General features: G+C 43.1%; 2 protein-coding genes across 4 annotated transcripts; one reads left to right on the forward strand and one right to left on the reverse strand.

Annotated features, from left to right (window-relative positions):
• The first annotated feature begins 1,227 nt into the window (after positions 1-1,227).
• Positions 1,228-22,351, forward strand: lsp1b (lymphocyte specific protein 1 b). Of its 3 annotated transcripts, none has more exons than XM_061245171.1 (14): positions 1,228-1,465; positions 4,986-5,513; positions 6,249-6,558; positions 6,944-7,080; positions 7,186-7,393; positions 7,713-7,841; positions 9,009-9,050; positions 9,879-9,922; positions 11,336-11,414; positions 11,674-11,820; positions 12,024-12,122; positions 12,800-12,883; positions 14,362-14,467; positions 21,831-22,351. In XM_061245171.1, the coding sequence occupies exons 1-13, from the start codon at positions 1,407-1,409 to the stop codon at positions 14,449-14,451; spliced, it is 1,956 nt and encodes a 651-aa protein (XP_061101155.1). In that variant the 5' UTR covers positions 1,228-1,406; the 3' UTR covers positions 14,452-14,467; positions 21,831-22,351. The 3 variants fall into 3 exon arrangements, with proteins under 3 accessions (XP_061101155.1, XP_061101156.1, XP_061101157.1); XM_061245172.1 differs by having other exon boundaries at positions 21,834-22,351; XM_061245173.1 differs by having other exon boundaries at positions 11,674-11,805.
• LOC133130522 (neurofilament heavy polypeptide) lies at positions 15,722-24,495 on the reverse strand. Its single transcript, XM_061245170.1, has 3 exons — positions 24,179-24,495; positions 23,673-23,719; positions 15,722-21,110 (listed from the first exon to the last, which is right to left on the reverse strand). The coding sequence occupies exon 3, from the start codon at positions 21,099-21,101 to the stop codon at positions 18,147-18,149; it is 2,955 nt and encodes a 984-aa protein (XP_061101154.1). The 5' UTR covers positions 21,102-21,110; positions 23,673-23,719; positions 24,179-24,495; the 3' UTR covers positions 15,722-18,146.
• Between the last annotated feature and the right edge of the window lie 85 nt (positions 24,496-24,580).

Here is a 24,580-nt window from a genome sequence, read left to right on the forward strand (position 1 = left end):
GTATGGGGGGAATGGTCTTCAACATTTTCATAGGAGCTAAAAATAGAGGAGATTTTATTAATATGTTAGTGAGTAAAATGACAGGCATTTGGCAACACCGATCTGAATATACACCTGTAACTAGAACCACCAATCACAGGCAGCTCCGCACAGGCAGCTCTCCTCTTATTTGTTTGTTGCTTTTTTTGTTGCCAAGCAGCAACAAAAGGTATGTGATTGGGGCAGACCGACTGCAGCCGGTCCACTGAGAGGAGTCACTGTTGCACAAAGAAACGGGGACAGTGATGACTGGATTCCCCCTTCCTCGGGTGAAGCAGTGTGCAGGTCAGAGTCAGCACTGGCATGATCGCTACACTGAGAGACCGGATGAGCCGCTCAGCTCTTCTTCGTCAACATTACTCTGTCAGTCTCCAAGAAATACTTTCTCAGGTGGATCACATTATTTATTATGTGCACCATCAGTTAGTCAGTGGCAATATACTATCATTATCTTTTGACAAGTGACAGCAAATGTATCAGCCTTGCAGCTATTTAAAAATATTTCTGCACATTTTTTACATTCGATCAAATCTTTCTTCTGTTTTTATTGCACATCAATTTCTCAATGTATGAATTTCCCCTTTTGTTGTAAGTTTCCTTAATTGTTATAAAAGTCATAAAAGTAATTGTACACAGTGTGGATGTCAAATTGTTCTGAATTGTGTGTGTGTGTCTGTGTGTGTGTGTTTGAGTGTGCGCGTGCGTGTGTTTGTGCATGTGTATGTGCGTGTCTGTGTGTGAGTGCGTCAGTGTGTGTTTGCGTGTGTGTGTGTATGTGTGTGTCTGTGCTTGTGTGTGTTTGTGTGTATGTTTGTATGCATGTACATGTGTGTGTGTGTTTGTGTGTGTGTGCATGTGCATGTGTATGTGCGTGTCTGTGTCTGTGTGTGAGTGCGTCTGTGTGTGTTTGCGTGTGTGTGTATGTGTGTGTCTGTGTGTGTGTGTGTGTGTGTGTGCATGTGCATGTATGTGTCTGTGTGTTTGTTGAGGATGCAGGTGGATTGGTTGTGGGGGTCAGGTTACTGTCCCTCCGGGGAGAATCACATGACTGGGCCGTGCAGTGCAGAACGGGTGCAGGGAAACAGGGCCGAGGGGTTAACGCTCTCAATTAGAACCACATGCAGGAGGCTGGCCTCCCTCAGAGCCGCGAGAGCAGTCTGTTCACACACTTTCCTCAGGGAGGCAACAGTGTGAGAGAGAGAGAGAAACTCACATCACTCCTGGTGAGCGCACGTATCTTTGGGATCGCACTGTGAGGATCTGACTGAAGCCGGGTGTGTTGATCAAACTGAAGCTCGGTTCAGCAGAACTGCGATTGGGTGTAGAGCTGATTTCATAGAATCTCAGTTCCCAGAGGGAAAACAAACATGTCAGGCACTGCTCTCAGAAGAAGCACCAACAAACAGGGACTGCACAACCTCCTGAGGTGAGTGTGGCACACTGCAGCCAGCATTTGCGGGCACTTTACTGGAGATGTACCCCAGTTTTTGGAGAAGTGGGTTTGAAGTATAGTATGGTATGAAATGAGACACAGCTCTGTTAGAGCTCTTTGTTCTGAGCAAACCCAAAGGAAAGGCACATTTCACAGGAGAGACAGACCCCAGGGTTGTTGCAGGGCATTCAGGTAAATCTTGTTGCTGAGTTAGGTATCAGAGCTAGGCAGACAGCACATACACTATGAAGTAAACCATTTAAGCGCAGTTCTGCACTATATGTCCACAGTAGTGCAACTAGTTGCCTAGTTATGTGTACTGTACGTGAATGCTTCATCCCTTTAAATGAATCCAGGTATTTTCATTATATTTACAACTGGTTGGGCTACCCCTTAAAATGCATAACAAGTTTCGCAATGCTTATTCTTGAAACTGTTTTTTTTTTTAAACCGTAACCATGCTGTGAATGAATACTTTTGGAGAAATGTGGTTTGATGCACAGAATATGTGAATCATAGGATATCCCACGAAAAACAAAGAATAGACAATGATTCTGCAGGTACTCTTTATTGTGTCCTGTGATCCTGATGGCCGGGGGATGATGGGGTGGGGCCCTTGATTAGGGCTCTGGGGAAAGCCTGCTAATGGATGTTAGGGGTGTCACTTCCTCCTCTCAACCAGGATCATTAAGCTGACCTCACCCTCCTGCCTCCATCTGTTTAGGGAGAGGGGTTAAAAACACAGACACTCAACCTCATCTAACCCGTCCCTTCCCCCCCACCTCCTCCCCCCGCTCTATCAGACTTCTGCTATTGTGGCATAGTAATCTTCAAGGTTTCCTTGATAACAGTCCACAGTAAAACAAGGGCACAGTGAGAGGAACAGGAAAGGTCTTCTCTCACCACCCAGATATACTCTTGCTACAAGGCTTCCATTACAGACTTGCTATTGGTTTAATTGCTTAGACGATCTTAGCTAGCTAGCAAGGCAACTGTATATACTCCAGCTTGCTAGACTTATCATTGATAGGTATTTAGCTCATTGCTTGTAGACCTCCCTGTTCCAGTGATGGTTAATCATGTCTGGCCTACACTGAATGATGCTGATGCTGACTGAACAATTTTTGGAGAAGCAACTGGGAGATACTGCTGCAATCCAAAGCCAACAGCACAGAACACATAAGTATGGGACATCTATGTGGGGCTGATGTTTTTAAAGGTCTGCTGCAAGTGGGTTTCAATGTGCAAGCGACTTTACAGACCTTGCAGACTCTGTAAAGTAGGGGTTCCCAAACACTTTTCTGATGTGACCCCAAATTATAGTTCACAAACTTACATGACCCCAACACCCCACCCTCACACATCTTGTGCCTAACAACACCCTTTCGCCACGACTATACTGGAAATGTACCACAACCTCTCCTGCCTCATTGATTTATTATAGCTGGTTGTTGTAATGTTACACATGCAGTGGCCTACATTCACATATTTTAAAGAGACAAAAAAATAAATAGTATCTTAAAAAATCCAGTCACCCATTATTAGAAACAAAGCAGGAAGAACAAACAAACAGGCTGGGGTTCACACCTGATGTGTTTCAGCTGTGGCAGGGTGTAGGTGTTTATGATAAGGTGTGATTACAGATACTGGAATGTGGAGGGCTTTCTTTGTTTGAGAGAATGGGCCAATAAACTCTCCCATCATTCACTGTGTGCTCCAACGGTCATTGTCCCCAGGAACAAGGACAACAAACAGTGCTGGAACTTTTGGGGATTTTTTAAAATTCCCTGTCAATTGATGTAGAAAAAGATGAAAGTCAAAACAAAATTCACAATATTTCCAACAACACACAAACCTATGCAGTTTTGGAAGGCTCAGTTGGTCATAACCTGTAGGCTCTTCTTTAGGTGCAGTGAGGAGGAGGTTTGTCAGTGTGTAATGTGTTGGGGCGGAGGTTAGTTAGGAAAGAGGGGAGCTATGCAAACTCTCTGGTATGCATGCTATACTCGGGTACTTTGCAAACTAAATACTATTCTCGGGTGCCCTGCAAACTAAATAAAAAAATAATTTGCATACACTGTATTTATCTGGACAATATCAATGTGCTAATATCCCCAAACCCATGCGCTTCCTAATAATACAACGTTCTGCATTTCTGTCTTGAACCTCCTATGACTCCTATAATCGTGTATTGTAGGATTATGTATGAGCTAATATTGGTTGTGAGCCTGATGACAGAATCAGCACCGTTCATTGCTAAAATCTGTATGCATTCACTTACATAAGTCACTCTAGATAAAAGGGTCTGCTAAACGTCTAAATATAAATGTACTCCCAATCCGGACTAGTCTGGAATTTAAAATCTGGTTGTTAAAGTACTGTTTATTGCCGAAGCTCCTTTTCCCGAAAGTTCCAATGACTGAGTTTTAAAGTCCACGGTGGGTGTTTTCACAGCATCATCAAACCAACATTTGGCCGGGTTTAGTGGTTTCTATTTGCACTGAAACTTACTTCATAGTGATGACCTCATCCCCCTCCCCCGCCAAACTCTGCTCTCAGCCACAAACAGACAATAATATATTACTTTTTGTCACCTAAAACACCATGTGCATTTTCCCTAAGTGTCCGATTAGACTGAGAATCTGCTCATCACATGTTGAATATTTCTACTTATTATCTGTAAACAAACAAGGAAATTAGTCCAGGCCTTGGATTGTAATCCAGGAAATTAAGTCTGTAAATACAAGGAGACAAAAGTTTGAATGTTGTCATATCCAGTGTCCATTCTGTTGACACAGGCATTGGAAAGCTTTTTTTGGCCCAAATACCAAATTAACCTTGACTTCTGGCCAGTGATACACAAATGATCACACAGCAAACCTCACAGAGTGTGCTTTGTAAAGGTCCCGACAGTGTTGAAGACTACCACTTTTTAATCATTTAAAAAACAGGTGATGTCATATTGACTTGGGATGCCAAAAAAAAAGAACCTAAAGTTTGCAAGTTCTAAGCAAAAACAATGGTACTTTTTTCGTACAATAAAATGCACATTTGATGTATTTCTCAATCCTATATGCATAGGACCACAGGTCCCTTTTGAATGTTCCCTCCCTGGTCTGTCGCTTTTATGGTATGACAAGAACTATCCCTAACCTTGAACTCATCCTTTAAGGTCCTGGAATCGTTTTCAGCCTCTCTGTAACTGATACAGATTGCTTACATTTTTTACGATGTTAATTGTTTGTAAGATATATATTTTTAAGAACACAAGATTAAGTATAGATACAAATGAGTGCCTTTAAAAATAAGCTTAATGGAACACAAGTATCCGTTCCAATAAAATATTCAAATTAATGTTGCTGTCAAAGTTGTGAACATTTCAGAGTTCTGATTGCACCCTTTCCCGAAGGGGTACAATCTCGGAGGCTACGCTGTGTATAGCAAGGCGTTCGGCTCGTGAACCGAGAGGTGTGGTCAGGTTAAAACGGGCTGCTTCTTGTTTCCTGTCTGACAGGCTGACGGCGCAGCGCAGCGTGGAGGACGCCGAGGAGACGCAGCGAGAGCAGCGCCGGAGGGCCCGGGAGGCGGCACGGGCCCACGCTGGGGGGACAGGCTCCTGGGGGGCCCCGCGGGACAGCGTGCCTCAAACCCAGGACAACTCGTCCCCATCCGATAGCACTGTGCCCCAGTCTGGGCCCCAGTGTGAGAACAGTGTACCCCAATCTGTGCCCCAGTGTGAGAACAGTGTACCCCAATCCTTACCCCAGTGGGAGAACAGTGTGCCCCAATCTGTACCCCAGTGTGAGAACAGTGTGCCCCAATCTGTACCCCAGTGTGAGAACAGTGTGCCCCAATCTGTACCCCAGTGTGAGAATAGTGTGCCCCAATCTGTACCCAAGTGTGAGAACAGTGTGCCCCAATCTGTACCCCAGTGTGAGAACAGTGTGCCCCAATCTGTACCCAAGTGTGAGAACAGTGTGCCCGCATCCAAAGACAGCACGCCCCAGTCCGAGGACCAAGCACCCCCAAGCAAAGACAGAGCGTAAGTCACAGTAACTCGTGGTGACCATTTGGGCCTCAGGGCTTCTGTTAACAAGGAGCCAAATGGCAGTTTAAACCTGATATCATCCAGAGCTTTCCAATTGTCTCTTTGTGAAACTGTCTCTGGGGAGGGGGTCACGGTGGGGGTTTGTTTTCTTGTTGTGTTCTTGGTGAATGCAGAAAATGAGCATGTTCAGCACTTCCGTGGGCTTCATTAGCGCAGGGTCTGACTTGCTAAGGCAGGTGGAATGAACGGTGTTGATGTGCTGACTGCGGGATGTTGATTGTGCTATGCCGGGATTGCTGCGCTGTCATCAGGGTGTGATACGCATGACAAGCAGATCAGGGCTGTGGAGGTCACACTGTCGGGGGTGTGAGACATGCTTAGGGCAGGTCTTTGCAGTCATCTGGGGAGTGCAGAACTTGCGCTCCTGGGATGGAGAACATGCTTGTAGGCAGATATTTGTCCCACAGGATCGAGAACAGTGTTTGTCTGATTATTTCCATGTCCGCCTGACTTTCATCACAAGGGCATGGGGAAGAGTGAGCGATTGAAAGCTGCAGGGTGTATCATTAAAAATAAACTTCTAATGAATAGAGATTGTCAGCTTGTCATTAAAGTTTTAATGAAGTAGAAATGTTCCTTAGATAACACGGGTAAGTTATGAAAATGCTCTTGCGTTTATTAGCGAACTCATGAAACTCATGGTGGAGTTCTGTGCTGCTCTGTTTCTAGATTGGATGCTAGTTTAAAGCCAGGTCACCAGGCAACTCTGGAGGAGGATGAGGGCTTCAGTGATTGGACCCTGAAATTTGGGGGAACCCGTCAGCATCGCCCAGAAGAACAGAGCCCTGAAAGAGCTTCCAGTGTTGATGGGAGCCTCTTATTCCCAACACACCCGACATCTAGACGGCACGAAGAAGAGCAGGAGAACAGGGGTGGCTGTGAGACGAAGGACAGTGAGAGGAGCGGGGAGCCCCAACGGAGCATCCGAGAGGAGGTGGGGGAGGAGGAGAGGATGGACACCCCCAGAAAAGAAGAAAAGGTTCTTCTCAATAGAGAATGTTGTTTTCTACAATTTAAACCAAGACATGAACAGATCCATTATGTTACATTACATGAATGGCATTTGGCACAGATGCTCTTATCCCAGAGCGACGTACAGTTGATTAGACTAAGCAGGAGGCAGTCCTCCCCTGGAGCAATGCAGGGTTGCTCAAGGGCCCCACGGTTGTGCGGATTGTGGCTACACCGGGGATCGAACCACCAACATTGCGGGTCCCAGTCATATACCTTAACCACTATACAACAGAGGTATAAGAAAGAAATGATTGAGACTGTTGGGATATGCTATATCACCGAGGTGACTACTCTAGAGGGGTCTTTTCTGAGAAGATTGAAAGGATATTTACTGAAGTCTGCATTCCCAGGGTGAAGAGAAGGAGTCAAAGGTGACATATGTGTCCAGCATATTCCTGCCGCAGGAAAGGAGAAGGACGATCACCAATGGAGCTGCAGCAGGAGAGGAAGTGACATCATGCACAATTACAACTAAAAGGGCACAACGGTAGTGTATATGCTGTATACAGCAATTAGAATGATGCTTCTCATGCTTTTCAGCCTGTTCAGAAAGGAAATTGGGACAAGTCTCACAGTTCTCCTTCCCTCCCAGTGTGGTAGAGGAGGTCAGGGTTGACACGACGGAGGTGGAGGTGAAGATGGAGAAGAGGCAGGAGCAGGAGCGCTTCTGGCGGCGGCAGTTGGAGGCTGAGGTGGCGCTGGAGGAGCTGAGGAAGAGGAGGGAGGAACAGCGAAGGGCCCGTGAGGAAGATAAACGCAAGAAGGAGGAAGAGGAACACCTACGGCAGGTCCAGGAGCAGGTGAACACAGACATGACACACACATACACACATGCTTACACACACTCACAAACAATGCACAACATTACGTTACAGTACATTACAGGCGTTTGGCAGATGCTCTTATCCAGAGCGATGCATAACAAAGTGCAAAACCAACAGTATATAACAACACACAGGGAGGCTCACAAAGAACAAAAACCATATGCATGCATCTATACCCCATGCATACATTATATAAGTAAATGTAGACACTTTCATTAAACAGGAATTGTGTAAGGACAGCTCTGATTGGCTGTGCAGCGTAAGAGCTGTTCTGATTGGTTGGGGATTCTTACAGGAGAGCATTCGGCAAATGAGGGCAGCGATAGAGAGGAGGAGGATAGAAGCAGAGAAGATGAAAAGACTCAGCATCACTGAAGGAGAGGAGCCTTTCAGCCCAGTCAATCCCAAGAGCCCCACATTCAAGGTTTCTCCTCCCACTTTACCCTCAACCACCAATCACATCACATACTAGGACATGCATCATTTTGAAAGGTGTTCCTTACTGTAATATTATTGGCTCAGAGAGCCAATGTGACCTTTTTCTAGTAAGTTGAGTTTTGTTTTGCTGTCCTATTCCTGCTTTTGACTTTCACTAGTTTGGATATGGTCATGTCATCAACTGTGGCTGCACTTAATCAGCTGAGTGTTTAAGTGTTCTGTATTATTTCAACAGAAACTGCTCATTCAGTTTTACCCTGTAAGTTGAAATGTTACAAGTGTGTGACTGTTTGTGTTTTGTGATGTGAGGTAATGGTGTTGTTCTTAGTGACTAACATGCCTTCTCTCATGCACATTGTGTACTCAGTCGTGATCAGTGCTCAGATGCATGGGAAAGGCATGTGTGTTAGTGCTGGTTATGCCACCTCGTCTCTCTTGTTGTGTAGTGCGATCAGTCTTTGATTTCTTCTTTTCTTTCAAAGACATCACCCCCATTTATCTTGCGTTGACAGTGTGTGTAGTATGTGACAGGAAATGGATGGTGCTTTTGTGTTGCATGTGATTCATTTAAGGCATTAAAGGTTGTTCTCTGAAAATGGCAAAAGAAGAAACAAAGAAAATGTTGGTATGACGATTAAAAATATGAGAACAACTGCATTGCATAAATAGCAACTCAAGTACAAGCTAAATGGATAGCTCACATTTTGACTGTAATGTAACAATACAGTTATTTTAATTGCTTTTTTTTTTTTTAGCTCAATATCAATATAGATTTTGGCTCCTCAAAAACATAGCTGGGTTTGCTACCTTTTATAATGAATTGCTTTAAGTGCCCTTAAATGTGACTATAAGTAAGGAATATACTACCACAATGAAAGGGATTATCAGTATCATTAATTCAGTACTATCCCTTGCATTGTGCAGGAAAGCATTGGACAGTTGATGTTGCTCAATCAAAAGCCAACAATGGATTGCCACTAAGGATTGTGCAGGCAATTTGCTGAGTGAAAACAATGATTGATTCAATTTCAGAAGAACAACTCATTATTGTACACCTTCCAGCTATTTTAAGGCAGAAAAAGCACTTAGATTTTTAACCTTATGGATGATGTAATGCCTCTGGCATTCCCTCTGTCTGTCCATGTGTTTACAGAATGAAACAGAGGAGAGGGTGACTGCAGAGAACACAAGCTCGGTGAGTCTGCCTCAGAAAGGCTTGTGCGTTTCTCAGGTGAAGTTCTTTCTTTCACCACAAGGGGCAATGTGTGAGTAAAAGGTGAAACTTGAGGAGGGGCCCAGGAGTCAGAAAGGCAAAAAATCCCGCCGTGTGTTTCTTCCATGCATGAGAAGAATTGCGCTAATCAGCAAATCCATATTGGAACAAAATACTGGGGAAGACTTTTATATTCTGTACCTGGATTCTTCTCATTTTCCACCTGTGTTTCCTCTTCCCTCACAGTTTTCAGTTTGTGTTGAATTGAATATATATATCTACTTTCTTCCATTGTGTTGGTCATGAAAAAAATGTGGTTAGCATTTATTGGAAAGTCAATGGCTTTCAGGTGAGAAATGTGAAGCAAAAAGAATGACTGACTTAAACCTTTCAATTTTTCCGTAATAGAAATAGAATTAATGCAATATGTTGTTCAGTAAGTTCAGTATGTGGACTTCATGATATATTTGTATATACATTCAATACATTTTATTTCTGAAAGGGTTTTATAAATGAGAATTTATTTAAAAAATGAGTTGCTTTCCTGCTCTGTACAGGAAAAGCACAAGCAAAGGGACCTTTGACTTGTTAGTGATGTTTTCCAGTCAGGATAGCTCAGTGTTCTGGATAGAGAAGGTATGCCTTTTGCAGAGGAGTTCCCCAAATAGATTTCAGCATCCAAAGTGGGAGTTAGAGCTGATTTAAGGCATAATATTGTGTACTGGTGTGGATGCTGTTTGATTGAAAATTATCTACTGTGCTAATGACAGCTGATCTGCGTCTGAACATTTTAATTGTGCTCTTTTATAGATTGTTGAAAGGACAGAATCCTTGAACCGATCACTGAAGAAAAAGTGAGTTTCAAGGCTTTTGTGAGCTTAAGTGATATTTTTTGCCATATCATATTTGTGAACGTTCTACCTCTGTGGGGTTCAGAAATCTAAACTATGCTGGCACTGATTTTCCTCTGGCTTGATGTATTTCCTCTGAAATACATTAAATTGCATAACTAAAGCCTGAACTAAACTACATTGTCTCTCAATTGACAAGAGGGGAAGCACTTGTGAAACTTCCACTCTGTTCTTATTTATTGAATCATTGAAACATTTTCCAGATGTATGATTAAGTGAAAGATTTTTGTTGTTTTATTTTGGTGTCTGTTGAGATCCTGTCCATGACGTCTGCCTGGCACCAGGCAATCTGCTGCAGAGGATTATCAGGTTCAGCCAGCTCCCAGCAGTCTGAAAATGGCATTAGACCAACATAACTACATTTATGTGAAGTGAGAGCCATTACGGACAAAACAACAATCATTCAAATGATTTCAATTCGGATGTGGTTGAGTAATAACGTTTTCCGGTACTGTCTGAAGTCTGTTGGCTCTGGAAAGTGTTAAAGAGACTGAGAAAATGTCCTGTCTCCTGTAGGTGAGACTTCAGCATTGCTCTGACTGCACAATGCAAAAAGGATAGTGGAGAGGCAAGCAACAGATACGGACATTCTCTTTGCTTTAGAATTGATGAAGAACCCCCCCCCCCCCTTTATCACATTGCTCTCCCTGTGTGTTGGAGTCTGCATGATGTCATCCTGCTAATCAAATGCAATCCAAATACCTTCTGTCTGCATTCATCTGTCCATCATCCTGAAGGAATTACTTCAAGTTCAAATCTGTTAGCCAGAGTCATGTAACTGAAACAGTAGGGCTTTTACAAAGGCATTATGGATCTTATTACTGCTGAGGCATGGCGGTATGTCCTGTCTGAAAACATCTGTGATATATCTTTCCAGATACGGATAACTTACAGTATGAGTCTTTCTTAGCTGCTTTTAGGTTTGGAAAGAAAGCATTTACATTACAAGCCCCGTTTCTGTGTTTTTGCTTTGCTGTTTAACTGAGATAATTACATTACATTAATGCAGACGCTCTCAACCAGAGTAACGTACCGCAAAGAGCATACCCATAACCAGGGAGATAGTAGTGCTCGTAATATCGTAATATCAGACTGTAAGTTCATCTGGATTGGTGATTAATGCTGAGGGCCATGTGCCAGAGTCACTGAGGCTCTGAAAGATCATTAACAGAAGGCATGGCACAGAAACAGAAACATGAGCAACAGCATGATGTCTGAAGGGAAGCTGTTCAGATCCTTCATTTAATAGGGATTATGTCACAACTCTGCATCTTTTCAATATGGGAATGACCTCTTTAAAGAGGAGATGCCACCATGGCCAGACTCGATGCTGACCCTGTAGCTTTGTGTCCGCAGTAATGGGGTGAAGACGCTGCCCCCAGTGCTGGTTTCCACCATCGATATCAGACTGAAGCAGTACACTCACGCTCTGGAGGTGACCTTTCCTACCTTTCTCTTTTATCTCTTTTTTTTTTTTGCACAATAAATTGGAAATACAAGCTGTGACATTGATGGCATTTTTGAGCACTTGCTCAAAACCTTGGTCTCATCCTCCAAAGATTTAGCACACCATACCACACTGGGTAAGGGGTTGCACCATTAATGCGGTGTTTCTCACGTGACGAGCAGTGCCCGTGTCTCTGTGTTTGTGTCCCCCCGGTGTGAGTCACGTGACCTGCGCTCTGTGCTCGCAGACATCCTGCAGGGAGGGCCGGCAGACTGTGACTGACATCCCCCGCTCCCCAGAGCCTGTGGCCTCTAAGAAGAGTCTGTTCGAGGATGGAGACGCCTGGAGCCAGAGCTCCGCCAGGAGCCTGCAGCTGAAGGCAAAGTGCAATACGGTGCAGCTAAAGAGTGAACGGGGGAATGAAAGAGTGAACGAATGAGAGGGAGAGGAGTGCGGGGTGGAGGGAAGACTTGAGCAAATGCAATTTTCAAACCCTGGTGTTTATGAATTATAGCCTCTCATTATCTGTCTTCCAGTACCTGTACTTCAGTAGGTAACCCCTATAGTTGTTCTGATGACACTGGACTTGTCTTCCAGGATACGGATGGCCTTAAAGTGGGCGTGGCAGACCGGATCTCTCACTGGGTGAAGGGGAATCCTGAGAGCTGCAGCAGAAATCCCCCCTTAAAACCATCAGTGAGTGAGGCCACCAAGAATAGACTCAATTTTTACCTAAACTGCTTCGGTGGGTTTGTTTAAAGCCACCAAGTGTACTGTACGTGTTAAAACCGAGTGTGACTACTGTACAGGAGGAATTTAAAATATCTGATAAACGTTCAGAAACCTGCTTACACAGGCCACGATCAAAGAGGATTGTTCTGCAGACTCAGTCCTCTTTACCTTTGGTGGCAGGAAGTATAAGTCACATGATCCTCTCTATGTGTGTACATCCCTTTCTTTTCCTTCTTCAGTTTCCTTCCTTCCTCTGTCTCCATCTCTGCTGTTCTCCTTTCCTCTTCCCTGTGCAAGGTAACCCTTCTTTTTAAATTATTATGATCATTTTGCCTTTCTTTGTCTCCGCTTGTATTACCCCACAAACTGCAGGCACATGTTCCTTTTCGAGAGTTTAGTTTTTGTTAATATTTAGGTGAACTCTGGCTTGTCCAGATTCCTGAAACCAGTGAGTCGGTGGCTTTGTTTGGATTTCAGAGACGTTTGCCAGGCCCGGTGAGACGGGACACAATGCCATAGACCATCCCCTTATGATACAGATGAAGCGTTGCAACACAAGCATTGCATGCCCTTTGCCTGCTCCTTAAAATAGGCCTTAGTTACAGACTTATCTCCTTTCTCTCCGTGTTGTGTTCTCTCAGAATGTGAAAGCTGGAGACGTGCAGAGCAAAAAGAGCCTGTGGGAGTCTGTCAGGGCCTCCTGCTCAGAGGGGTCCGCAGGCAAGGTGAGCACCATGGGGGGTCAGGTGGTAGTGTTTGGTGTGTGGGAAGTGCAACGATAATGTTACTCTGCAACACCAGTAGGGCTGTGCTGGTGAACGTATTTCCTTACAGCCTCCCAGAATAGTAGCTGAAGTAGTACCAATGCTAGTAAAACCGTGTATAATGTATATACCTAGCTATTGTCAGGTGCCACATTTGATGGCTAGATTTGAAAAGTTAATAAGCAAAGCTCTAATTTATGCTCCAGACAGGTTATGATTGACATAATCAACATATCAATAACGAAAAAATCAATAAATGAGAGGGTGGCACAGATGGTGCAGTGGGCAGCACTGCTACCTCACATCAAGGAGGTCCTGGGTTTAAATCCCGGTTAGCCAGGGCCTCTCTGTGTGGAGTTTGCACTTTCTCCCCGTGTTTGCGTGGGTTTCCTCTGGGTACTCCAGTTTCCTCCCACAGTCCAAAGACATGCAGGTTAGGCTGATTGGAGAGTCTAAATTGCCCATAGGTATGAGTGTGTGGGTGAGTGGTGTGTGGGCCCTGCGATGGTCTGGCGACCTGTCCAGGGTGTATTCCTGCCTTTCGCCCGGTGTGTGCTGGGATGGGCTCCAGCCCCCCTGCGACCCTGTTCAGGATAAGCGGGTTAAGATAATGGATGGATGGATCAATAAATTAATGAAAAACTAATATATTTAATTAATAAAACCTGTCCATTATAATCATTCACTAAAATTAGGAGACAAACAGCGCCATCTAGTGTACAAATGTGTTGCGAGAAACTAGAGAGGACATCCTAGCAAGTAACTGCATTGATAAAGGTTTACAATATTTTATCAATATCATTGGACCTAATCAGTTTGTAATGCCCTGGGCTGGAAATGGTGATGTAGTCAATTAATGTTAAATGTCTGTTTCCTAATTTATTTAAAACATACAAAATGACAAAATAGAAGGGCTGTCCTGGAATTCTTTTTTAGTGTTGGGTTGCTTTTATCTCAGAGTAGTGTTTTTCACAGGTTGCCTGTATAAATGGTAAATGCAAAAGATAAATGCCTCCATTTATATAGCACCTTTATCCAAGTGCTGTACAATTAATGCTTCTCATTCACCCATTATTTTCCATTTCACAACTTGGCACAATCCCAGTGTAAGAGTCAGTGGCAGCATTAGGGTAATGCTTTGAGCCAGCATTTCCAACAGCCAACAACCAACAACTTTTTCCCAGAAACGCTCACACCTTCCCATCTCCTCACTGCATTGAATGTCTTTATATAGAATGTAAAGAAATAGGTAAATTCAGCACGGCGTTTATAACTTGATACTCATTAATAATTGAACATGAATTTGGCATTACATGTATCAAGTTTACTTACACATATAACCAAATGAATGACTGAGTAGAATATATCACAATTTCAATAATAATTCAGATTGTGTTTTCTACATTTTTAATGTTTCAAATGTTTTTCTTCCTTCTTAGGGTTCCTTCTGTGGTAACAGATACAGGTTTGTTGTGACGGGTCATGGTAAATACGAGAAGATGGCGGTCAGTGACGATGAGAATGAGTAATTGAGTGCAGTGTCAAGTAAGAGCCTTATAACTGTCTTGCTTTTTTGTCCAGTAAAATAAACTTCCTCAGTGACAGCTCAGCCATGGACATTTAATTTGTGTCAGACAGCATTTGTGCATGTGCTTGTGTGCGACGGAGATGGACAGACCACTGATTGTGTGTCTGTGTTTTTATGTGTGACATCAAATTTATTTGTGTGCATATGTGTTATCTATGCATGGCAGAGTGTAAGACACTATTTGTGTGTATGACATGCAATACCTGTGACATTCAGAATCTGTGTGTATGAAATGCAATATCTGTGTGGCTGTGTGTGGCATGTAACGTAGTGAAGTGCAGTGGTTAAAGTATATGACTGGGACCCGCAAGATCGGTGGTTCGGTCCCCGGTGTAGCCACAATAAGGTCCGCACAGCTATTGGGCCTTTGAGCAAGCCCTTAACCCTGCGTCTGCCAAAATGCCATTAATGTTGTATAATGTTTTACCTGCCTTATTTTTGTGTATGTTTGGGAAGCTGTATCAGTATGGGTGTGTTTGTGTGTGTGTAAAGTGACCACTTTATTAGGTACATTACATTACATTACATTAATGGCATTTGGCAGATGCTCTTATCCAGAGCAACGTACAACAAAGTGCATACCCATAACCAGGTACAGGTAGACCTGTACACCTGCTTGTTAATGCAAATATTTCATCAGCCAATCATGTGGCAGCAACTGAAGGCATAAAAGCATGCAGACATGGTCAAGAGGTTCCGCTGTTTTTCAGAATGGGGAAGAAATGTGATCTATGTAAGTGACTTTGACCGTGGAATGATTGTTGGTACCAGACAGGGTTGTTTGAATATCTCAGAAACTGCTGATCTCCTGGGATGTTCAGAATTTGTAGAGAATAGGGCAAAAAACTAAAAACATCCAGTAAGCAGCAGTTCTGCAGGCAAAAACATGTTGTTAATGAGAGAGGTCAGAGGAGAAGAGGCAGACTGATCAAAGCTGACAGGAAGGTGACAGTAATGGTAACGCAAATAACCACACATTGCAACAGTGGTATGCAGAAGAGCATCTCTCAACACACAATGCGTCAAACCTCTTAAGTGGATAGGCTTCGGTAGCAGCAGGCCATTAAGTCTAAAAATAAGTCTAATAAATACCTGATAAAGTGCTCAGTGAGTGTATGTGTGCATGGTTGACGTTGACAGTCTTGTGTCTGTCTGTACTTTATGTGTTTCCAATGTTAGGAAATGTGTGGAAAAACAACAGCGGAAATAGATTATTTTTTGTTTGAAATTTACTTACAGAAATGGATGCTGATTACAGACAGACATAATTTAACAATACACATTTTTATACAATCTTATATACAGGTACCAAATTAAACTTTCAACCCCTGTAAATGTACTTCCTGTTTAGGGGTCATTCCTAGTGAATATTGAGAGTATTCAGAGTTATTGTTTCCTTTTTTTTTTTGGTGGGAAATAAACTTCAGGAACTGTAAACTTCAGTATCCAGTCAGTGTTCAGTGTAAAATTACTCTGAAAACTATTTGTAATTATGTAATACTCTTCTGAGTTCTCTGATTTAAGCAATAAAGCACCCCTCCATATTTTCAGACAAAGCAAATATTGGATATTATCCTCATAGCTTTATAAATACACTGCGCATAGGCATACTACACACATTATTACATTAAGGGATTGCAAATCTGGCCCTCGCAGCCAATAGCATTGCTTGTCTAATTAATTTACTGATGAATGCCACTGACTAGTGAGAGATATAGCCCACCTGCCCCAGGTTTAAATCAGATTAAAGGGAAAGAATAAAAACCAACAGTACTATTGCCTGCAAGGGCCAGCTTTGAGTATTATCTTAAAGATCAGCTTTTTATATGAAACAGCTTATTTTCAATATTGAAAAGAGGGAAACAAGTAGTGCTAGCGCTATCGACACATGCATTGGAAGAATTAGTTTTTAATTACTTACTTCTTCCCATCACTCATCCCCATCCCATATTTGGGAATTATTAACCATTATTTTCCATTTCTGTTCACCCTGGCACAAGCCCAGTTTAAGAGTCTGCAGCAGCATTAGGGCAATGCTCCTAGCCAGAACTTACAACAGCAAACAACCAACTTTTTTCCCCCCACAAACACCCACATTCTATAGTAATATGGGGTTCAAACTCTTATTTTTCAAGACATCCTTAACCTTCCCAAACCATTGCACGCTGTGCCGTCCGTTCCATTAGTGTCGCCCCACAGGACCCATGCTGCTCTGTGTGCTGAGACATCATGTCTGCTCTCAGGACTTCCTGCACATCAGCTCTGCACTGTGTTCCAGGCCTACTGCCAATCTGGCACAGACAGCCTGCCCCCTGTCAAGGCTAAAACCATCTTTGTCCTGCCTCCCACTCACACAGTCACGCCCACTCTTTCCTCCCTGGCAAGCATCAAATTCACGTACGAGCAGCAGACTCGAGAAGTGAGAAGTCTGCTGCTGTCTATGTGTGCATGATGTGTAGATACACGCACGTGGGTGAATGTGTACAAATGCATGGATGTGTGCATATATTATACGTGTGCATACTGTATATTATATCTAAACCAACAGTAAAGCCTACGCCTATTCATTATTCACCATTCAAAAGCACAGAGAGAATGGAACTAAAGCTAAGCTACATGGATTCATCCGCACAATGTATATCATCACTACTTACAAAAGTAGCAATAGCAGGTAATTCTGGTATTCATTGTGTCTTGGATTCATAGTTTGGTAAGAAATTAGCACCATATTGTCGATTTTGTAAATAGAATAAAAAAAGCATATCTAAAAAATACGAATGAACACAACAGAAAATGAAAAAATAAAAGTATGGAATTCATATATGAAAGCTATTGATGGATTTGCATTAATTCTATTGTTATTTAAATATCTTAAAAGTAATTGTAAAAGATTATAAACTAACATGATAATGGCCAATTTTGTTTCAGGGCTATGTATTTTATTTATTAACAAAGAATGTACATTATATACGTATATCCTTTGCGAGGTACTTTTTCAACAGTTCCCACTGTACTGTAAAACCCACAAAGTGTGATTCCACCAGTGAAGGATATTCAGTGTCAGTGAAAGCTCACTGGTTTGAGTAAAATGAATGAAGGGATTTTGATTTTATTTTATTTTACATTGGAAATATATTAATATTTTAGTGGGACCTCTGACTTTACTAGTCACTTGCAAATATTTATTTTATCATCTGCTTTGTAATCATCTTTCTAATAGTATGTCAGAAACATTATATTCACATAGAGGCCCCTTATTTAAACATAGATGCTAAAATATGATTTTCAAATTGAGGGATCCAGACAGCCCTCCAATATCATTAAAGGCAGATTGGGTAAAAACCGTGTAAGTAATGGTTTCCTACTACTGGCCAATTCACAACTGTAAACAGAATACATCAAGATGACACACTAAGATGCAATGCAATTTGGAAAGCACTTGTGATTTGGCAAATTGTGCATTTACTGTAACAAAAGCTATTACATTCTAAAATATTATGGCTTGATCGGATTTACAATCATCACGTGATTTTCGACGACACATTTAAACAGCTTAACTTGCAGGACAAGCAATATATTCTTCCCCGTTTAATTACAAAAGGCTTCCCCTCCATTTGAATAATTCAACAGTCCAAATTATTCCTCCATCGTTTTTGGGACAGAAAACCCTTTGGCAACTCTGTTGAAGTCTTTGGGCTCTTCATCCTGGTGTTTGCGGTTCAGCAGCCCCATTTCAAACACAGCCGATATTTTAGTGAGCGGCCGCGAAGCAGCTTCCTTCAGCTTCCTGGCGTCAAACCTGGGGCTGTACAGGAGGAGAGGCAGCCGATGGACAAATTTTGGGATGTCCTTTGGCTTTTCCTTCACTGCGGGTTTCTCTGCCTCCTCGTTGTTGCTGATCTGCTGCATGATGCTCTCCTCAGTCGAGAACATCTGGAACAGCACAGCGTCCCACATCTTGGTGGCCCTCGGTTTGCCCTTTGCCGACTGCCCACTGGCTTCTGAAGACGCTTCCTCAGACCCTTGTGTGCTCTTCTGCTCTTGACTATCATCAGGGATTTCTGTCGTGGCGTCAGGCTCTGGAAATTTGGGCTCCTCCATTTCCACCACCATGTGCTTCTTGAGGCGCGACCAGCCGCTGAGTTTGGACTTCAGGCCCTGCGGTTTCTTCATTGCCTTCAGCAGAGGTTGTGCTTTGGAGACTGAATCCTCTCCCTGAGCCTCCTTGCCTGCTGTCGATGGTACAGCTGCTGTCTCTTCCTTGATGGGAACTTTCTCTGGTGGAACTTCCTCCCTCACATGTTCTGCATCTAAAGTCACGGTTTTGACATGCACTTCCAAAGCTTCCATTTCAATACTTGGTACTCCAGCGGTGGCTTGTGTAACTGGAGCGATTGGTGTTTTGGGTCTTTGCATCTCCAAAGTTGGTGTTTTAGCTTTTGGTGGCTCTGGAGGCGTCGTCGCCGCACCCTGCATTCCATAAGTAGGGGTTTTAACCCTTAACGGTGATTTTGGTGCCTCCTCTGCTTCAGATAATGCTGTTTGTGGTGTTTCTGCCTTCTCCACTGGCCTCACCTCATCAGCTGGTATCTTTGGTGTTAAGACTTTAGGGGTAATTTCATTTACTAAGATCTGAGGCATTGAAGAGTTATTTGTAGAAGCTGCGACTGTTGTTTTGCTGGGAGGTGTTTTGGGCCTCTGTGCTTCTTTAGAGGAGGATTCGGGTGCAGAGATGTCATTACATGGAGGAGATATTTCAGACACCCCGTTGGTAGGTGTCTTAGGCCTAGATGTACCAAAGGTTGGTGAAATAGTCCGGATTCCTCCATATGCGGCATACTCAGATGGAGTCAATCCATAATACTTTGATTTAGGTTTAGGTTTGTATGCTTCATATGTTGGCGTCCTTGACCTTTGATATCCAACTGAGGGGGATACAGATTGGCGTCCTTCATATGTTGGAGTCTTGGGTCTTTGGAAGCTAGGCTGGATTGTAGGAGTAGTTGCTTCATGGGAAGGACTCTTGGGTGTTAGAGCTGTATACATAGAAGTTTCCGGTGAAGTTGTATTCAGCGGAGGCAGACCATTTGGAATTGTATAGCTTAAATCGTCAGCCTTTGGCTGCTTGTGTGTAGCAGTGACCTCAGATGCAACATCAGCTAAAGGTGTTTCAGCAGCAACAGCAACAGCAATGGATGTGGGAGTTTTGCTTCTCTCGTTGTCTGTTTTTTCTGTCGGGGTCTGCACATCCGGGGTGGAGCTCACAGGAGAATAGGCCGCAAATAACAGAGGATTAGGTTTTGATATTTCAAAAACAGGTGTCTTTGCTCGGGATGGTGTCTTTGGACGGCCTGAGGCTATTAGTGCCAATGGAACCTCATAAGAAGGTGTTGCACCTCTTTTGACTTCAGATGTTGGAGTTGTACTTCTTTTGATTTCAGATGTTGGGGTTGTCCCTCTTTTGACTTCAGATGTTGGAGTTGTACCTGTTTTAACTTCAGATATTGGAGTTGTACTTCTTTTTATTTCAGAGGTTGGGGTTGTACCTCTTTTAATAACAAATGAAGGAGTTGGTATTCGTTTCACTTCATATGTTGGAGTTGCTACTCTTTTTATTTCAGGTGTTGGGGTTGCTGCCCTCCTCATTTCATAAGTTGGTGTTTTCACTCGTTTTATTTCAAATGTTGGTGTTGTACTCCTGAGTATTAAAGGAGATTGTGTTCTGTAATACACAGGTGACTGAGACATCTCATGATCCGATACCTTAGATGTGTATATCCTTATTTGGGGAACCTCAAAGATAGGTTTCTTGGGCTTTGTGAGTTCAAAGATGGTAATTTGAGGATTGATAGATTTGGCAGCCATTAGAATCCCACCTGATTGAGAGGCCATTACCTTTGAAGGTACAGCTTCAGGACTTTTTGGTTCTGAATCATGGGTATGCCTGGGACGCTTTGCCTGTGGAGCTGAAGCTGATGTGGGTGAAGGCGCTTGAACCGGGACTGAAGCTAGACCAGGAGTAGAGGCTCCATGAGGTGACAGAGTTGTGTAAGTTGATAATGATATTGATGATGGGGTGGGAGCTGGCTTCGGAGCTTCAGCTGAAATGGGAACCGAAAGTTGAGCCAGGGGTGGAGCTGTTGGGGAAGGTGCTGTGTATGTGAAGTGTTGGCTTGCCTGGTGAAAGTTGATGACTGGGGGAGAGTAGGACAGCGGAGAAAGCCTTCCTATCGGACTGTAAGTTTTGCTCCTCGGATACGGGTAAGGAGATGGCATGTGCTGGTACACTGATCGGACGTTGACCCTGGGGTACAGAGTGCCGCCGTAGGCGGGTGTCTCCGGCGTCTTGGGCGGAGTGGAGTGGTCGCTGCGCTCGAGGTCAGGGCTGGCCTCACTCACGGGAGAGAGGCTGGCGCGGAACGGCACCGGGGTCTGCGCGGACTGCGCGGCTGCCTTCTTCTTGGCGGACTTCTTGAGCAGTTTCTGTAGCCGGGCATTGTCCCTGCCGGGCTTGGGCAGCAGGGGCGGGGGGTGCTGCTGGGACTGCAGGCCTGGCTGAGAGGCAGCGCTGTAACTGACCGCCATCAGCATTTCAACCCCCTGAAACCAGTACAGAAGCATACATTAAATATTACTCATTGCCAGAGTATACAATCCAAAATATGATTCATATAAAAAGTATGCTGGCATTATATGGGGTCGCCGAAAGCCCAGTGGCTAAGGTGCTTGTCTGGGACCTGGAAGGTTGGTGGCTTAAGCCCCAATGTAGCCACAATAAGATAGGTGCAACTGTTGGGTTCCGGGAGCCACCCCATATTGCTTCTGGGGGGATTGGCCGCTGCTTAGTCTAATCAACTACATGTCACTTTGGATAAAAGCATTAGCTAAATAACTGCGACGTGACTGTAATATTGATAGAACAATGTTGTAAAAATATATGCTTACTCTTACACAGTTAGGAGTCCTATTACTGAATTCATGTTATTTGTGTGGGTCTCTGTAGCTCTAAAAGAAACAGTGAGAATAGTTATCGATGATTAGCAACAGACATTTCTCTCCAACTGTAACCCTGATTGACATTTGTCCATAACTGATAAATAAGTGCAGATGATTTTCTTTCAGTGCACAGATAATGGTAATTGCTGAAAGAAATAAATAGCGCTGACATTCTATGTAAACATCATACCATAGCCTCAGACCCTGCTTGATTATTATTATTATTATTATTATTATTATTATTATTATTATTATAGTTTAGAGAGTTCCTTTTATTGTCTCAGCTTAGTATCTGATATTTATTATTTTTGCTTTGTATTTCAGCAGGACTGTGCCTTGAAGAGCCCGGGGGATGGATCGCAACACAAAACATGCCTTTTCTCTTTTTTATGATCTCATTGATGATGGTTATTTTCTTGGTCAGTGATGCTGTTAATGTGCACTTCAGGCCCCTGGTAATCAATTGCAGTGACATATCTCTTGGTTCATTTTATCAGTCAAAAGCTTGATTTGCCACCACCAGTGGGCCCTTCATTCACTTCATTCATCATTGCGTTGAATTTTACAGAAAATGTGTAAAGCTTGAAATGATATACTGTATTTGCTTATAACTGGATAGTCCTACAAATCTGTCAGAGAAAAATGTTGCTACTATGAAATGTCTGGATGTACATTTAAAACTTGCATATAGCTCCGTTTCAACATTGGACACTTTTGGACTGTTACGTTAGTGAATTGTGTCGGTGCATTATGCTCCATCAAAAAAAGAGAGAAAAGCATATAGCTTAGTGATTCTAGCTCCTTTGGATTTTCTATTTGAAAGTAATAAATATTTTCACTAATGAGATTATGTGTGTTTTTTCTCAATTGTATCTTGTATTGTGCACTGGGCGGGTGGTATGTATGAGAGCAGACGGAATCAGGCAGGAAGCCTATCTGCTCCCTAGGTTTGGAAAATGAGCAGGCTGATCAAGTTTAAGACCCCTTTCTGAAATGAACATGGATGCTGGAAAGTTTCTTGGCCTAATTTTAGGAGGAGGCCAGCTATCGTGTGTCCACAGTCACCTGCTCAACACTGCAGAGTGATGTCCTTTACAAGGTGCATCATTTTCACAGCTCAGTAAATCAGCGCCTTCCGCCAGGCCTGCAGCAGAGTGCGTTTACAACAAATTTAGCAAAATCCTTGGACAAAAGAAGTCACTGTAGGTTTAAATGATGGATTTATGAATTTACAGTCAGTATGATATAATAACCAAGGGTTTGCTTTCCAAGTTTATCCATTGATCAAATTGATAATCTTGGTGTGTCAGTGTGTCAGTATGTCTACCAAGCTTCTCAAATACCATAATATGGGTGTGACCTGTCAGCTGTTTCACTTCTGAACATCACATAAATATACAATCCAGTACAGTCCAATGAGGTTTGAACAGCATGCACTTCATAGGCTGGTAAATGGAGACTGGTTGCTTAGCATTAGATTTCATGATCTCTGAAGTCAACACTTTCATGTTTTACACTGATAGTGCCACACAGTATTATTTGTCTTGAGTCGTATTATACTTGAAAGGTTGCAGGTGCAATTGTCAGACTTTACTCCAAATAGTATGCAAAGTAAGCTAGTGAGAGCAGACGGTGTATAGAGCTAGGATAGTGCCAATTTCCAACATCTTCGATTTCACTAACCCCACCCACCCTACCTCCAAGCAGTCCTGAATGAAAAGGATCAGTTACAGTTAAACTCAAACCTGTGTGTATCATGACCACATTATGAAAAACATTTGACCCCATTTCCCTGCAATCCCTGCAAAGTTGTCTCCTAGTAATTGCCCCCTTCTATGTATTTTTCAAACACGGGACAGTTTGTAAGAATGTTTTAAAGGAGCTGGGCTCTCACAGCAATAGACACTGAAACCACCATCTGATATATGAGAAGAGGTCATCCTTTTAAGGCCCTGGTAGGGCAGACATTTGGAACACCTCCAAGATACAAGTTCAAAAGAGGAAAGGGTAATTATAGCCTTGCAATAAAACTGTCCCCCTCCACAATGGCCTCTGAGTTACCACCTTTTCCAGAAAAAAAAAATCCAATCCTGAACACGGGGACCAGGCAGTTAAACACACACTTTGGTTTACCACAGCTGAAAACCGCCCACATGAGCAACTTACCAGGAAGTAGTGATCACAGATGACAAACTCACTTTTGACTGAATACCCTTCAAATAAAAGAAAAAACATTGCAAATATACATCCATACAAATATAAGTACAAAAAAAGAGGACAAAGCAAGTTAATTTCAATCTTAATATACAGATATGGAATTTTGCCAATAAAATGTACTGAATAATGTTTCAAAAATTGTTGGATCGCAGTGTATGATGGATTTGTTCAGTACTGGAATCCTGAAACATTCCCATTGTAATATGATCCTATAAACAACTCAACGTGCACATAACAAATATTGAAAAGGAAATTCTTAAAAGCGTTGTTTATCTTTTTTCCCCCATGTTTTAAATGACAGATTTCACCATTTACTCTGAAAAGAAGACTTTGAAACAGTCTGGCTGAAGCCCTATTCAGAGACAGATCAGTATCAGCGTGGAGCCCTGCTACACTAGTCAATGCATTTCTTGTAAGCTAGCCAAAGCACAAAAAGTGAATTTCATTGTGTTTACCTGTGTGAGTGCTGGTTGGGGGGGTACTGGCTGCTGCCTGCAAGTCCCAGCCTGGAGTGTCAGAAGGGGAGTCTCATCTTGTGCTGAACTACACCCTAACTACAAATGGAAGGAACAGTCTCCATGCCACTCCAAAAATAAAACCAGAGCCCTTTGCTCAAAGCGTGCTCCAGCGTGACTGTGGGCAGGGACCGTCAGCTAGGCAGGGGGTGTTTGGAGCACCTTAGATATCACGGTCCTGGAGTCCTGGGGTCCAGAGCCGCCCTCTTTAAAGAGCAGCAACCCCTACAGGCAGCTATGAGGTTAGGGCCCGGGGGGTCTCTCTCATTACACACAATTCTGCTTGCTTAGTGAGTGTTAACCAGCCACCCATCCAAGATAGGATCTACAGGGGAGCTCTTC

This window comes from Conger conger, chromosome 6 (assembly GCF_963514075.1).
Source record: "Conger conger chromosome 6, fConCon1.1, whole genome shotgun sequence".
Lineage (NCBI taxonomy): Eukaryota > Metazoa > Chordata > Actinopteri > Anguilliformes > Congridae > Conger > Conger conger.